The 14,787-nt window shown below is 43.0% G+C and overlaps 1 protein-coding gene across 5 annotated transcripts in view; it reads left to right on the forward strand.

Moving 5' to 3' along the window:
- The first annotated feature begins 204 nt into the window (after positions 1-204).
- Positions 205-14,787, forward strand: part of bptf (bromodomain PHD finger transcription factor) — a 29,054-nt gene continuing 14,471 nt past the window's right edge. For 3 of the 5 annotated variants that reach the window (XM_086055489.1, XM_086055485.1, XM_086055486.1), the window contains exons 1-13: positions 205-984; positions 2,958-3,780; positions 5,193-5,413; positions 6,140-6,325; positions 6,451-6,600; positions 8,183-8,344; positions 8,452-8,537; positions 9,524-9,873; positions 10,959-11,090; positions 11,181-11,310; positions 11,528-11,663; positions 11,775-12,029; positions 13,163-14,678. In XM_086055489.1, coding sequence (XP_085911615.1) covers positions 462-984; positions 2,958-3,780; positions 5,193-5,413; positions 6,140-6,325; positions 6,451-6,600; positions 8,183-8,344; positions 8,452-8,537; positions 9,524-9,873; positions 10,959-11,090; positions 11,181-11,310; positions 11,528-11,663; positions 11,775-12,029; positions 13,163-14,678 — 4,670 coding nt within the window. In that variant the 5' untranslated portion in view covers positions 205-461. The remainder of the gene's footprint in view (positions 985-2,957; positions 3,781-5,192; positions 5,414-6,139; positions 6,326-6,450; positions 6,601-8,182; positions 8,345-8,451; positions 8,538-9,523; positions 9,874-10,958; positions 11,091-11,180; positions 11,311-11,527; positions 11,664-11,774; positions 12,030-13,162; positions 14,679-14,787) is intronic. The other 2 variants (XM_086055487.1, XM_086055490.1) reach the window with 2 other exon arrangements.

Here is a 14,787-nt window from a genome sequence, read left to right on the forward strand (position 1 = left end):
AATGCAATAAAACAATATAATACAGCATCCCATCATCTTTCAGTTCGGAGAAAGAAAGGTAAAAAAATGAAATTGCTTGAGTTGATATTAAGTAATATTAATGCCAATATTACTTCTAAAAATAAATAAGACAAAAATGTTTTTTCCCTCTCGGTTATTGTTACCCCTTGGGAGCTAAAGCAGCTGTACCACGTGACCCGGGTGGTAGGGGCCTGTAGTGTTTGTTGAGCCACAGACAGAGAGGCAGAAAAGAAAAATGGCGGCTCTAGGCGAACCCGAACGGGACGCCGGGCTAACATTTTGAGCTTTCACACCCGAGGAAACGCACAGGGTTGGCGGGCTTGCATGCTCGGCCTCAACCCCACCGCTCCAGTAGTGCTGGGGGGCCGATTTTCGTTCGCTTCCTAGTCGGCTAAGCGGACGTGATCACTGGGATTGTAAACGAATAGCTTTCGCCTATCATGAGAGGAAAAAGGGGCAGGCCGCCCAAACCGCTAGCAACCGAGGAGCAATCGCCAGCTCCGGCTACGACGAGGGGATTGCGGCCGAGGAGGAATATCAAGCCCCGCTTCCGAGACAGCGGGGACGAGGACGTGGGCAGTCCCGTTCGGGAAGCAGCCAAGCCGGCCAAAAAAAAGAAAGCGGGATCTGTCATCTCGACGCGAGGCAGGGGACGAGGCAGAGGTGGCCGCGGAGGAAGAGGGGGTCGCGGAGGCAGGAGGACGCCTGGTTCCAAAGCGGTCGTGTACGACGACCACGAAAGCGACGAGGACGACGACGCTGTCAGTTTGAGATCGGAGGAGGAAGAGCCGGTTGAGGAGGATCCTCAGTCCGACCAGGACGAGGCCCTCAAGGAGGACTCGGACTGCCTAGATGATGTGCTGGACGAGCAGCAGGAGGAGGAGGAGGAGGAGGTGGAGGAGGATGCCAGCTACTGTACGGAGAGTAGCTTTCGGAGTCAGAGCACACACGCCAGCACTCCGGGTAATTCAACTACAAACGTACACATTTTGTGCTACACATGGGCGACGTGGCTCGTAATCCCCCCCGTAGCCCAACAAGGGCTGCACAGAATTTGGTACACGAAGCAGTGAGGTTATTGTTCAAAATGGAGAATGCACAGTGTAAGCAACGCAGGCCGCAGTCTGTGCTTCGTTATAGTAGGCAGGTGGATTGTAAAGTTAGCTTTTGCTGGAGCTAAACATTGCACGTTTACGTTCCGGTCACGTATCTTTTTTTTAATCTAATTCTAAATGTGCGAATCCGGGCTAGGGCATTGTTTTGCTCTCAGGTGAGTAGTAGCTTTGAATGCTAATGTTAGCAAGCAACGTTAGCCCATACAAACAAGTTACTGGCAACCAGAGGTGACAGTAAGTACTCACACGTTGTACTTAGATAAAAGTACAGATATCTTTGTTGAAAGAAATACTTAAAAACAGTTTAAAGTAGGAGTATCAATTCCACTTTTGAACTTGTAAAAGTAAAAGAAAAAAAAGTTTGCTTTGAAATGTACTAATGTACAAAAGTAAAAAATAGTTAATGTTATTTAGGGCTGGGTATACTGTACACCTCTTCCCTAATTTTGCCCCTTCCCGACCAAGGATGTCAAACGCAGACTATCTTATGTCTTATAAGATTGTACTTTAAGATTACCTTATATGTGACATGTCTTAATGCTGGATTTGCTCCGATAATTGGGTCAGAATCAGGTTGGGGCTGACAAGCTTCAATATTAACCATATTGGATATTTCTAACCCCAAAACTTAATGTGTGGGGAATGCCAACCTTTCTGGTGCCATTTGACTCCAAGGACCGTGACATAAACAGAATGTAGACCATCAAAGGAACACTCTGACCGACAAACAAAAAAAGCAGCTGTAAATAAATCAAAATATGTCATACCTGTTTTTTTTTTTGTTTTTTTTTAATAAAAGTGGGTTCCCCAGGGCTCTGACTCGGACGACTGAATTCTAGATTGATGGTGGAACAGAATCGATATGTGGGTGGGAAAAAAAACCCCAATTCTTTAAGAACAAAAAATTCCTTGTGTGATCCATGCCTAAGACAGTGTTTCCCAAATGATGATCCAAGGCACCCTATTTTACATTGGAAAAATCTCAAGGCACAATATCAAACTAAAATGTCACAAAAATAATTAATAATGAGAGAGGTAAATGGAAGTTGAGTTTTGTGTCATCCGCGGACGACTTGTTGAAACGAGCAAATCTTGTGGGTGAACACAATGAATGGAATCGCTTCATGCACTGATTCGTTCCTTTCTCAGTTCAGTTGAGCTCAGCCACGAGGATGTGTGTGGCACAAGAAACTTCCCAGCAGACCGCGACACTCATGAGCCATCGCCAAGGCAGCAGGCTTCGTTGGTGTTGCTGTGCAGCATCTGCTACAGTTGTCAAAATGTCTACTAGGCTGTCACAAACAAATCATTTTAGAATCGATTATCCTATTTATTACTCGAGTAATGTATACGAAACCATTCTGTGGTGCAAAAACCTATTGGGGAAATATTGCACCAAATCAGCTCATCGTGCAGTGTCATACTACAAATCAGGATGGGGAACATCTTGCAAATCAGGATGGGGAATAATGTTACGTATTGTTTTCTAAAGTAAAAGCAAGTTTTTGATTGGACATGGAAAGATGAGGAATACAAAGTCATTAGAAAAATAAATGCAGAAAATTCTCGAATAGCATGCATCTGTTTTTTTTTTAGCAAAAAAAAAGAATCGAAAAATTACGGTGCTCAATTAAAGTACGGGTAACTAAAACACCTACTTGAATATAACAACAGTCTTAGTACGTGTTTACTACCCAAGACTTCTATCAACACAAAGGTTTTTTTGTAATATTTTTTGTTTTTATATAATTTTTGTTTTACTTGACTTGTGTTTATGAAGAGAGTATATATATAATTTTTCTACCACTGTGTGTCCTGCAGGGAAGAAAAAGGCACTCACCCCCCGACCCCGCACCCCTATTCTGGAGGAGAAAAACATTCCCCCTCTTGAGCTACCTGGATCTTCAGAAGATCTCCTGGTGCCTAGCGAAGAGCTGCTAAATGCAACCTCTATCTACGAGGTGCTTCGGAACTTCAGCACAGTGCTGCGGCTGTCCCCCTTCCGCTTCGAGGACTTTTGCGCAGCACTCATTGGCCAGGAACAATGCACTTTAATTGCAGAGACGCACATTTCTCTGCTGAAGGCCATCCTGCACGAAGAGGAAACGTCCAACACTAGCTTTGGGCCCGCCGACCTCAAAGACAGCGTCAACTCCACTCTGTACTTCATCGACGGCATGACGTGGCCCGAGGTGTTACGTGCTTATTGTGAGAGTGACAGCGAGTACCACTACGTCCTGCCGTATCAGGAACTGGATGATTATCCTTTTGGACCTGTTGAAAGTAAAATCAAGGTGCTTCAGTTCCTGGTGAACCAGTTTCTTACCACCAACATTGCTCGTGAAGAGCTGATGTCTGATGGCGTCATGCAGTATGACGACCACTGCCGCGTATGTCACCGCCTGGGTGACCTGCTCTGCTGCGAGACCTGCTCTGCAGTTTACCACTTGGAGTGTGTGAAGCCACCACTAAAGGAGGTTCCGGAAGACGAGTGGCAGTGTGAGATCTGTGTGGCCCATAAAGTACCCGGCGTTACGGACTGTGTGATGGAAGCGCAGAAGACCAGGCCCTACATACGCCAGGAGCCGATTGGATATGATCGCCACCAGAGGAAATACTGGTTTCTCAACAGAAGGATTATTGTGTAAGTCAAGACCACTCTGTACCAATATACAGTTTCAGTCAAAAGTTTGGACGGTTGCTGGTTACAGGTATTTAACGCTACGCTGGTGCCTTGAGATACGAGTTTAATGCGTACCTTGACCATGCACGCAACTCAAAACACTTATCTCAGATTATCTTTCTCCACTGATTTGAAATGCCAAAAATTCATTTCAGCCTCTCAAAAAAAAAATGTACTGTTTAATAATGAGAAAATTATCACTTTATATTATACTTAAACTATACTTATACATAAAATGACAAGGGGTGTTCCGATCAGGATTTTAAGATGCCGATTTTGATACCAATCATTCATGAGTGAGATCGGCCCAAACGGATTCTGATACCAGTCACATAGATTAGCGACACGTTTTTCAATTTTAGAGCTCCTCACTTGCGATTAGTTTAATAATCGATTAATCTGTCAGTTAATGTTTTCGATTATTTGATGAAAACGTTTAAAATAAAAAAACATTTTATTGAAATTTCCATCCCTTTATGACCGTATTTTTCGGACTCTAAGCCGCTACTTTTTCCCACGCTTTGAAACCTGCAGCTTTTACTGTGACAAGGTATATTTATGAAATTTTACTGACGAGCTTCAAGTCGTCAATAGATTTACACATAGTGTGGTCACGTTGGAACAATGAAATTACTGACCACGTCACCGTGGACCAATGAAACTGTCCCGAGTCTGCCCTCATTTGCGGTTGGAGTGTGCACACGGCCTGCCTGAAATGATGCTAATTATTAGCCCATGTGTTTATGGTGTTTTCGGTTGTAATCTAGCAGAGACTATATTGTTGTTCTATACCCATAATGTGTAATTGTTTTTGTTTTATGTCGAGTTTTACAGTAACCTCGGCTGAGAGTGGCAATAAAACGTCTTGAAGCCACTTGAAGCTAGAGACTTGAGTCATTAATATGCGCCGTCCCGCGATGACGTTAATAAGGAGAACTGGAGTTGAATGCATTAGAAACAGTGCTGTCCTTTCCTATGTTTGAAAGCACCTTTTTTCCCTATCCTTGACCTGCTGACGCATTTCCACAAAGTTTGGGTAATTTGGCTTTCCGAAGCGGCCCACTCACTTCCACGCACACTCTTTATGAAGAAATATAAGAAATTGACATCTACTAAATGTTGAGTTAGAATTGGTCAAGTATCATTCGTGTAATTTGGATATGGTGTACCGACAAATGTGTTATGAAACCAGATTCAAATACCTGCAAGAATAGAACCCTAAATGTAACATCTATTATTCGCTGTATGAGATGAGTTCTGTTGATGTGTCAAATAATTATTTTGATCTGCAAAATAATTAAACACTCACCTGTATTTGTTTTCATTTCTGTTTACCAGCCTGTCTAATCTTCTTTTTGTCACTTCCTTGCCAGTGAAGAGGACGGAGAACATGAGAAGAAAAAGATCTGGTACTATAGCAGCAGAACCCAGCTTCAAGAGCTCCTTGAGTGTCTGGATAAGGAGTACTGGGAGATGGACCTTTGCGCCAGTCTGGAGGAAATGAAGGAGGAAGTTCAAACTCACATGGACATCACAGAGGATCTTACCAATAAAGCTCGTGGAAACAATAAAGCCTACCTCACTGCTGTCAATGGTAGGAAGTTGATTTGAAGTATAACCATGGATGTGTACTGTGCCTATTGATTGTTTAGTGAAGGTGACTTGGTAAACATTTGCTGACAAGTTGTGTGGAGTGAAATTACGCATTTGCATTACGCTCAAATCGAGGTTGTCTGAATCCGACTAGAGCATTAAGACCTGCGGTGTGAACCTGGCTTAAGATGGCGGCTTTTGAGCTTGCCACAGCTAACGACATTAGGCTACCACCGTTTCATGACCCTATGTGTTCGAAACGAGACGGCTTTCTCCCAGGCGTGTTTATTAAAGCCTCCGTTTCGTCCAATTTTAGTGCTACCGTTTGATTAGCTGTGGTCCAGATATTCGCGGGTGTGCATTTGGAGATGTGGCATGGACCAAAACTTCCATCGAAGAGTGAGGAGACTGAGAGGGGGGAGAATCTACAAAGTGGCCAAGAGGCCTTAAGAACAGTTGACACCTTCTTGAATTTGAAGAGAGGCCCGATATGTTCTAAAGTCCTAACCGAGTACTACAGAGTACTTTGAGAACCAATACTTTTGAGGAAGGTGGCTGTCTTGTGGAAGTGTGCTTTAAATAATGAACATAATGATGACCAGATGAATTATTTAGCAGTCAATATTGCCTAAAAAGACAGCCAGCAATTTTGTATTATGAATTAAATGTTCTGATTGTCCAAATTTTACAATCTAATGCCAATTTGTCCATGTCTGTTTCATGATAGAGACGGCCACGGAACGTTTAAAGATCAGACAGGAAGCACGGAAAGCAAACAGGCAAGCAGAGCAAGTGAATCCGCATGCAGAAAAAAGTTCTGGACTGACAGTGGAGGATTCTTCCAAAGTCTCGTCACAGCTTGCTGACGGAGAGCACAAAGACACTGAGGCCAAGGAGGCCACTACTACACCAGGTAAACTGAATAACTGTATGTATATGATTGTATTTAGCATGCTGCTACTCACTCTACCTATCACTCAATCTATGGTAAGAATTAATTTATATAAAAACCCGTACATGTATTCTCACGTGCCACAGCAGCCATCATTCCGATTGGTACGCAGGAGAGCCGCATGTCTGATTCTAAGTCCAACCCAGCTCCCACGGACTCAACTGACTTTCCCGATTCAAACGTAGAAGCCAAGGAGGGTGGGGAATCCCCTCCAGTGGCAAAGCAGGAAAAGACAGGTATTTTGAGTCAACGATTGACTCAGTCGCCGTGCGTGGCTGTCCGCTGCCTTTTTAGCCACCCCGAGCCGTTGCCTGCTCACTGTAGCCGTACCCTACAGCTCACTCTGCTAGGGCATTACTTGTCAATGAAACCCTTCCCAATTCATCACCTTAGCAAACTGCACTGCTCATGATGCCATCACGCATATTCTACACTGTTCACTGCCCATACCTGCGCCTTTACATTCACCTGTCAGCCCATTCAACCATTTTGTAACCCGCTCACCACCTCATCAGCCATACCCTGCGGTGCAAATCACACCATCATATCCGAACCTTCTCCTCAGCCAGCTAACCCCACCCTTCCCTGCTCATCAGTCTGCTACCTTCCAAAAGGAATGCCTGCACATCCCACTCTGTTAACAATACCCCATCTTGCTTCTCAGACAGCTAAATGCTAACCATTCCCATCATTGCGCTTCAGTCATGGGTAAGAGAGTGATGTGTCTTGAACATTCATCCCCAGACGGATCTGTTGCTCAATTTACTTTTTCAGATCAGATGTGTTGTGTCGCATAACATGTTATTGGTGTAATTTGTGTGATTAGTCACAGAGTTGTGTAATTTACTCACACAGGTCGACACATTAGCCACCGGAAATATAGTAGAATCTTGATTCATAAACGCCCCTGCTCACTAACAAATATTTTTACGAACAAAATCTTCAGACAATATTGCTTCAGTTCACAAACTGTGCGTAAGTTGCAAACAGTCACAGCATCCCCCATGGAACGCTGAGTTGTGCTTCCGCTCACACAGTGTGAACGCCATTCACCTGTACTTTACATACAAGTACACATGTACTTTTGTTTCTAAATTAGCCCACAGTATGTCTCCCAAGAAAGTGAAAAGTGCCATTGATAGTGCTATTAGGAAGCACTGGAAAGTGTCACGGTTCTGGCGGCATCCATGAGCTCTCGTTTGAGGGGCTGGGGGAGCAGCCACCAGAGCTGCATTGTTGGGAGTTTTGTCAAGCAGCTCAGTGGGAACGACCGGGCGTCTGCGCGTGAAATCACCTTGGTTCTGTCTCTCATTATTTCAATTTCCATGAATTCTAATGGGAAAAAATACTTTGGTTTGAGACTCTGCGCACATTGCTTTTACACTCACAAAACACGCTCTTAGCCAAAAAGGCTGAACAGTGATACGAATTGATTTTTTTTCACTGAGGTTCTACTTCAGTTGAAACGCCTGTTGTTTTTGTTGTTGTTTGTTGGTTTTCATTGCATGCAGTCATCTTGTGCAAATTAGCCACTGCATTTACCATCTTGGAAGCCCTAGTAAGCTGGCTGACAGTGTCAATGGCACCAATATTATGACTCAATGCCTTTGGTCATATAAAAGCATGTTTTGATGCCCTACCTGCTTCCTGCTTGCTAAATGTGGCCATGTGGGAAGTGCACAGCAAAGCACCATTAAAACCTGTCATTATGTGCAGCAGTCCTTTCTTTTGCGAAATATTTTTTCCGTCATATTGAGCATAGCACCAGTAGTACGTGACGTAACTCACTCTTCGTACTATTTCACTTTATTTTGTAAGACGAAGCCAAGCGAAGCACCGAATCCATGCAAGCGCAAACTCTTGAGGAGCATCCCGAAGCAGGTTGTAAGATATCCGACAGCAGGACCCCTGGGAAACCAGAGCAGCCAGACCTGTTTGAAAGGTCCTCTCGGTCTTCTTTTACCAGCCAAGATGGGACAGGTAAGTGAGGGGGGAGACTTTAATGAAAACACACTCGTTTTCACTTAAGCAATACAACATTTCATGTTATTGCGTTGAAGTAATGTCATCTGCTCTATGATCGACAGAGGAGCAAAATGAAAATCTGAAACGCAGCAGAACAACTGGATCAGCGCTGGACTCTATGAGCCAAATTTCCAGAAAAAGCAAAGAGGTGAGGCAATTGTGAAAACCCCTTTTCAAAACGGACAGTCGTCATTATTTAGTGTACTTCTCCATTTTGTACTTCGCTTAAGCTTTTTTAAAAAAAATTTTTTTAATTGTTCTTTTTTTAACACTCACAGACACCAAAGATGTGGCTGCAAAATTAAATAAAATGGACTGAAATAGTTTAGTGACATTGACTACGTTTACATGCAGTCAATATTCGGGTTAAGGTCATAATCCCGATTTCTGAAACATTTGGAAAGCCCCGTTTACATGCGTGAGTCGGTAGAGCTACGCCTGCATTTGAATAAACCGATTTGAAACGGCGACGCACGGACGTCGTGACGTAAACAGATGTTATTTCCACATGTTACTTGCTGCCGTCAATAAAACATAATTCTGTATATTCATGTCATTCACCACACAAGAATAAAGCAGTAGGTTTCCTCCCCGTTCCAAAATTGTGACACTGTGTTGCGCCTCTGAGTTTTGCCATGATTGTTTACCGCTCTGCTTGTGTATTTCCGGCGAGTTGCGCGCCAGACATACGGATATATTATAAAACCGTGTATATGTGTCTATATACACACTGTCATTTCTGCCATAGAGACAGAAATTACTGTGAAAACGCCACAAAGGAATCGCTGTATTCAAGATAGGCTCGCTACGGCGAGGATGCCACGCTTACAAGCACTTCTTGTACTACAAAGACCAAGATTCCTTGCGGTTGAGCATGCGCAGAGTTGTCCCGTGCATTCGGGATATTCCGATCGCCGTTTACATGCACGCGTATTCAGGTTGGAAAGGGAATAACCCAGGCATGATATTCGGAATTTTAAAAACCCGAATAAGGGCATATTCGTGTTATTTAGCGCGTTTACATGGCTTTTAAAAACCGGAATACTGCCAATGATTGAGTTTTAAAAGGTTTATTGGCTGCAAGTAAACTCTGTCAATATTTAGCCAATAAAAGCTTTTCCTCCTGTGTTTCAGTCATCCCCTGTGCGCTCAGATGAAACTTCAAATTCCAGCTCTTTCAAAAGTGACTTTGCTGTGAACTTGAACAACTTGTTCAAACTGGGCCAGGAAGGTAAATATAGGGTGTACCACAACCAGTACAGCACCAACGTCCTGGCCCTCAACAAGCATCAGCACCGAGAGGACCACGACAAAAGGCGGCACCTCTCCCACAAGTTCAGCTTGACGGCTGCATCTGAGTTCAAGTGGAACGGCTCCATCTATGGATCCCGGAGCTTGACTATCACCACTCTGCGTTTTAACATCATCCAGCTGGAGAGCAACGTCCCACCACCATTTATGCACCTTAACTGGGCCTCTCACAGGTTAGAATTATGATCAAGTCAACAAGATACTGTTTGTACGTTAACTTTGTCATATAATATTTGTATTTCCTTTTTTTAACTTGCCAACTACCGTGAAGTTTAGACTATAAGCCACAACTTTTTCCCCAAGCTTGAACCCCTGCGGCTAGCGATGCGCCTTAATTATGGACCATCCCAATCCCAGGAGTCTATGAATTTGATTTTCAATTGACTTTTTAAATCAAATCAGCACACATTATACCAATCAAGTCGGTATTTACATCTGCTCTGCTCAAACATACACCCTCATCACTCAATGCATTACTTACAATGCAACCTTCAAGTTGAAAGTTACCTAGCCATTGAAAGTGGACAGATTATGGATCTTGATTTTTTTTTTTTTTTAATTTTTTTTTATACCCTTCCCTTGGCAGTTTAAATTTTCTCTTATATTTATTTGTATCCTTCACTCCCTGAATGTGCAGTGTTTAGTTTGTCAGGTAGCTAACAATTCTACAAATGATAAGTAAAGTGTTGTGGCTAAACGCTGAAGTAGTTTCAACATAGCATCACTTCCATTAATGTAAAATCTAAATGCTAACATAAGATTCCAGCAAACCATAGTGAGAGCTATTACTGTATCCACAAATGGAGAAAACATTGCACAGTAGTAAGCAATCGGTCTACAAAAATTAGCCCAAGAGCACAGGACAACGTCCCCTTGCCTCAGTTAACCGGAGTGTTCATGACTCAACAGTAAGGAAGAGACTGGGCAAAATTGGCCTCCATAGCAGAGTTCTGACCACAAACAACATCAAATCTTACTTTGGCAAAACAAAATACCTAGAGAGAATATTCTATGGAGTGCCAAGTCGCCTGTGTGTACATCCAGCATAAATGTAACGCAGTATTTCGGAAAAGGAACATCATAACAACAGTCAAACATGGTGGTGGTAGTGTGTGTTTTGATCAGGGACCATTAGATGGGCTGGTGGGCCATACAATACATTAGGACAGTCCACCCCTGTGCGAAGCTCTTTGTCTGTATGATTCTTCTTGACAAGAAATCTGTAAATGCATGAACAAACAGAGTTATTTTTTTCTAGAACCAACTGGAACAAAGCAGTGCAAATGTGTAGCAAAGCGAGGGAATTTGCTCTGGCCTTGGCCATACTGGAGTGTGCCATCAAACCAGTTGTCATGCTGCCTGTTTGGAAAGATTCTCTCGGACACACAAGGTGACGTGTGGATGTAACGGTCAAATAGTACTACGTCATCTGATTTCAACTTAATGAGATTTTAAACAGCAAGTCCCCCTCCTGTTTTAGGCTACACCGCATGACCTCCATGGAACGTGAAGAGAAAGAGAAGGTGAAGAAACGGGAAAAAAAACTGGAGGATGAGGAGTCACTGCAGCAGGCCACCTGGGTGAAGTACAGCGTTAACATCAAACACCAGGTAAAACTAACCAAAAGTACATGTTTTCAATACAAATGTCAAAGCAGTAATTAGTGTGGTAATCTGGTTTCCATAGTGGAAGAAAAAAATCCATCTCTCTCTTTGTACAGTTTTCATTTGTGATGTCTGAATGATCCTCATGTACATGTTAGCATTATATTTGCATACCATTGAATGCATGCTTCATAAAGGACTTTTACTATTGTGTTCTGACTAGGTGTGGAAGCAGAAGGGTGAGGAGTATAGAGTGACGGGATATGGTGGCTGGAGCTGGGTCAGTAAGACTCGCGTACCACGTTTTGTTCCTAAATTACCAGGAAACACAAATGCAAACTACCGAAAAGAGCTGAAAGGTAAGGAGGAAAGGTGAAGTGGGTTTTTTGTTTGTTTTTTTTTCTTCCACAAAATATGTCCTACAGATGCCAACACCTAAAATGGCATATATAATTCTCTTTTCATAACAGCCAAAACAAGCAAGGAAACTGCTGCTTGCACAAATAAACAGAAAAAGACGGAGGATGAAATGGAGACAACTCAAAATACAGCAGAGGACAAGCAGCAGGTTTCCATTAGTGTGTCAGCTCAAAGTGCCTCAACTGAACAAGAACAGGCATCAATAGAGGAAGTGAAGCCCACAGAAGAGCAGCAAGAAACGGTTGAAGACAACAAAATGGAGGTTGAACCCAGTCTGAATACAGCACCATCAAATGAAGAAGGAGGTAATTGATAGATTTGTAGTTTGGGTTGTTTTTAAATACAGTGATACCTCAAAATTAGTCCAAAAATAGTCCAAAGGTTGTACAATGTCTAATTTGACTGAACTCAACAGTGTTGTCATTGGTCTATGAAGAGGGGGTTTAAATAGTGTTTAATGTATTGAGTGGTTATCTTTTTACATCTTGATTGGGCATGAAGATGTCAATGTTACTTAAAACATTGACTTCGGCTCGAAATATTATTTTTTTTAATTTGTTTTTTATTTTATTTTTTTCTTTGCAGAGCAATTTTGTGAATCAATGAGCAATGTACCGTTGTATGATCTCGAAGCAAAGCTACAATGATTTAAAAAAAAAAAAAAAAAAAGAAAAATTCAACTGTAATGTGATTTTGAGAATATTTATCATGCGGACCTCAAAAGTCAAAAACATAACCCAGGATTATATTTGTGAGAACAAGAAAATTACGTTACTGATATAAATATTTTATACTATATTAACATACATTTAATCTTATAGGCCATCTGGCTGGCTGATGTACTGCATAGCCTACCGCAATTAAAGTTTTGTTTAGCAAGTATGATCTTCTCTCTAGCGTCTAGACACATATTCATCATCCATCTATTTTGCTGTTCAAAGTGGATGTTCTTCGCATTAACGGGTTTCCAGCCAGACTTCTGTGAAAAGTGTACTGGAGCCCTTTATTCAGGTGTTAAATGGATACATGTCAATCCTAGGTTAGTTTAGTTATTTAGCATGGCCCCTTCGTCTTTCCTCGTCATCCCTTCATGAGAACGATACTTTATTATTCTCTGGTTTAGCAGCACTAGTAGCCAACTGTAGCTCGTTGCTAGCTAGCTAGCACAGACTTGCCATGATCTCCGACTGCCCGCGGTAGGTGATGTGAACAACGGACATGCTTTTTGGGACCCTCTTGGCGGTTGATACTCAGTTTTGCTATTCAATGTGTTTTGATGAGGCACAAAATGCAAATTTTGCCTCACTAATTGTGATGCAAAAACATTATTTCGTGTCCGGGATGAAAGAAAGATTTGTTTTTACAGGATCCATTGTACTATTTGTAAACCTTATCACTCTTCAGACATTACAATATCTTATTGTCCTGTTTATTCCAGAAAATAATGAAAACAAAGACCCTTCCTTGCCTGCTGAGCAGCCTGTGAAAACAGAGCCAATCCAGAAAGTCGACCTACCTAAGGAGGAGACCTCTGCACTGAAGCCTCTATATGACGTTGTCAATGTCAGCGAAGGATTTCACTTGCGAACAGCTTATAAGCAGAAGGTAACGCCTTCCAAATTGGATGGACTCTTGGAGCGGCGTGTCAAACAGTTCACTTTGGAGGAGAAGCAGAGACTGGAGCGGCTGAGACAGGCAGCTTTGCTTTCAAAAATGGCTGCCGCGCGGTCTACTTCTGTAGTCAAGGCTGAAGCTAAACAGCCGCCTGCTGTGAGTCCATGTGGTAAAGTTGAAGGAAAAAAAGGAGACAAGCAGTTGAAAGACCTTGTCGTTAAAAAGCTTGACTTTGATCAGGAGCATAATGAGCTCAAAGTAAACTCGGATATCAAATCGGACTCCACGCGTCTTGTGCATGGGAATAGTGGGGGTGCTGGAGCACACAACGAAGTGAACGGCGGATCCACAGGAAGCACTGGGCTCAATGGTAAAAATAGCTTTAAATCCGAAGTAATAGAAAGCCAGGAGAAACCTCCGAAACAAGAAGTGGCACCAGTGGGAGAGAACCCTAAGAAGCGTAGCTATGAGGAAATGGAGCAAGGCAGTAGGCAGACTGATGGGGAGATCATGGAGTCTGACCAAAGCAAGACCAGTGCAGAGCAGGTGAATGGAGAAACTGGGGTCACTGTTCCTTCCAATTCAAGCATCAACTCAAACCCAAGCAATCAAGTCCAGGGTGATAACAAACAGCTTGTCAAGCCGCTAATGAATGGAAGTTTCTCCCAAAATGATGCTTCCTATGATGGTCATGCACCTCCTCCAAAGATCCCCAAATTAGAAAATCATGTGGCTGATACAGGAGGGCCTCAAAATGTTGTATGTAATAATAGGGATGCACTCAAAGGTTCAGATGGGGCAGTGCCTGCTCATTTTCCAACTTCAACTGACTCTTGCCTTAATAGCAGTGACAACGGCAGTAGTACAGATGATGTAAAGACCTCCACGCAAAATGTCCTAGAGTCCCGAAACGCCCAAACTTCCACAGCAAAGAACACCGTCTCTTCCACGCCAACTTCCACTGATAAGCCAGTGTCAGCACTCTCCCAATGTTCCAAGCCTGTCAGTGCAGGTGTCACTAGTACAAAGGTGGCCACCGCCGCTTCAGTCACAAGTAGCTCCATGACGATAAGCAAAGAGTATAGCACCAATGAGCGAGTCAGTCTTCTCAAATTCACTAAATGTAAGAAGGCGCGGTCAGGCACAGCCCTGCCGTCGTATCGCAAATTTGTCACCAAAAGCAGCAAAAAGAGCATTTTTGTCCTGCCCAATGATGACCTGAAGCGGCTGGCGAGGAGAGGAGGCTTCAGAGAGGTTCCCATCTTCAACTACAATGCCAAGCCAGCCCTGGATATATGGCCCTACCCGGCACCTCGGCCTACATTTGGAATCACGTGGAGGTTGGCATCAGACCAATATCTATCTTTTTCTTCTTCCTTGTGACACTTGCGATCTTTTTATCACCCTGCTTATTCTCTTAAGGCTAGAAATAGAAATGTATTTTTACAA

Source organism: Filicampus tigris, chromosome 16 (assembly GCF_054856515.1).
Source record: "Filicampus tigris isolate MCC_2025a chromosome 16, RoL_Ftig_1.0, whole genome shotgun sequence".
NCBI lineage: Eukaryota > Metazoa > Chordata > Actinopteri > Syngnathiformes > Syngnathidae > Filicampus > Filicampus tigris.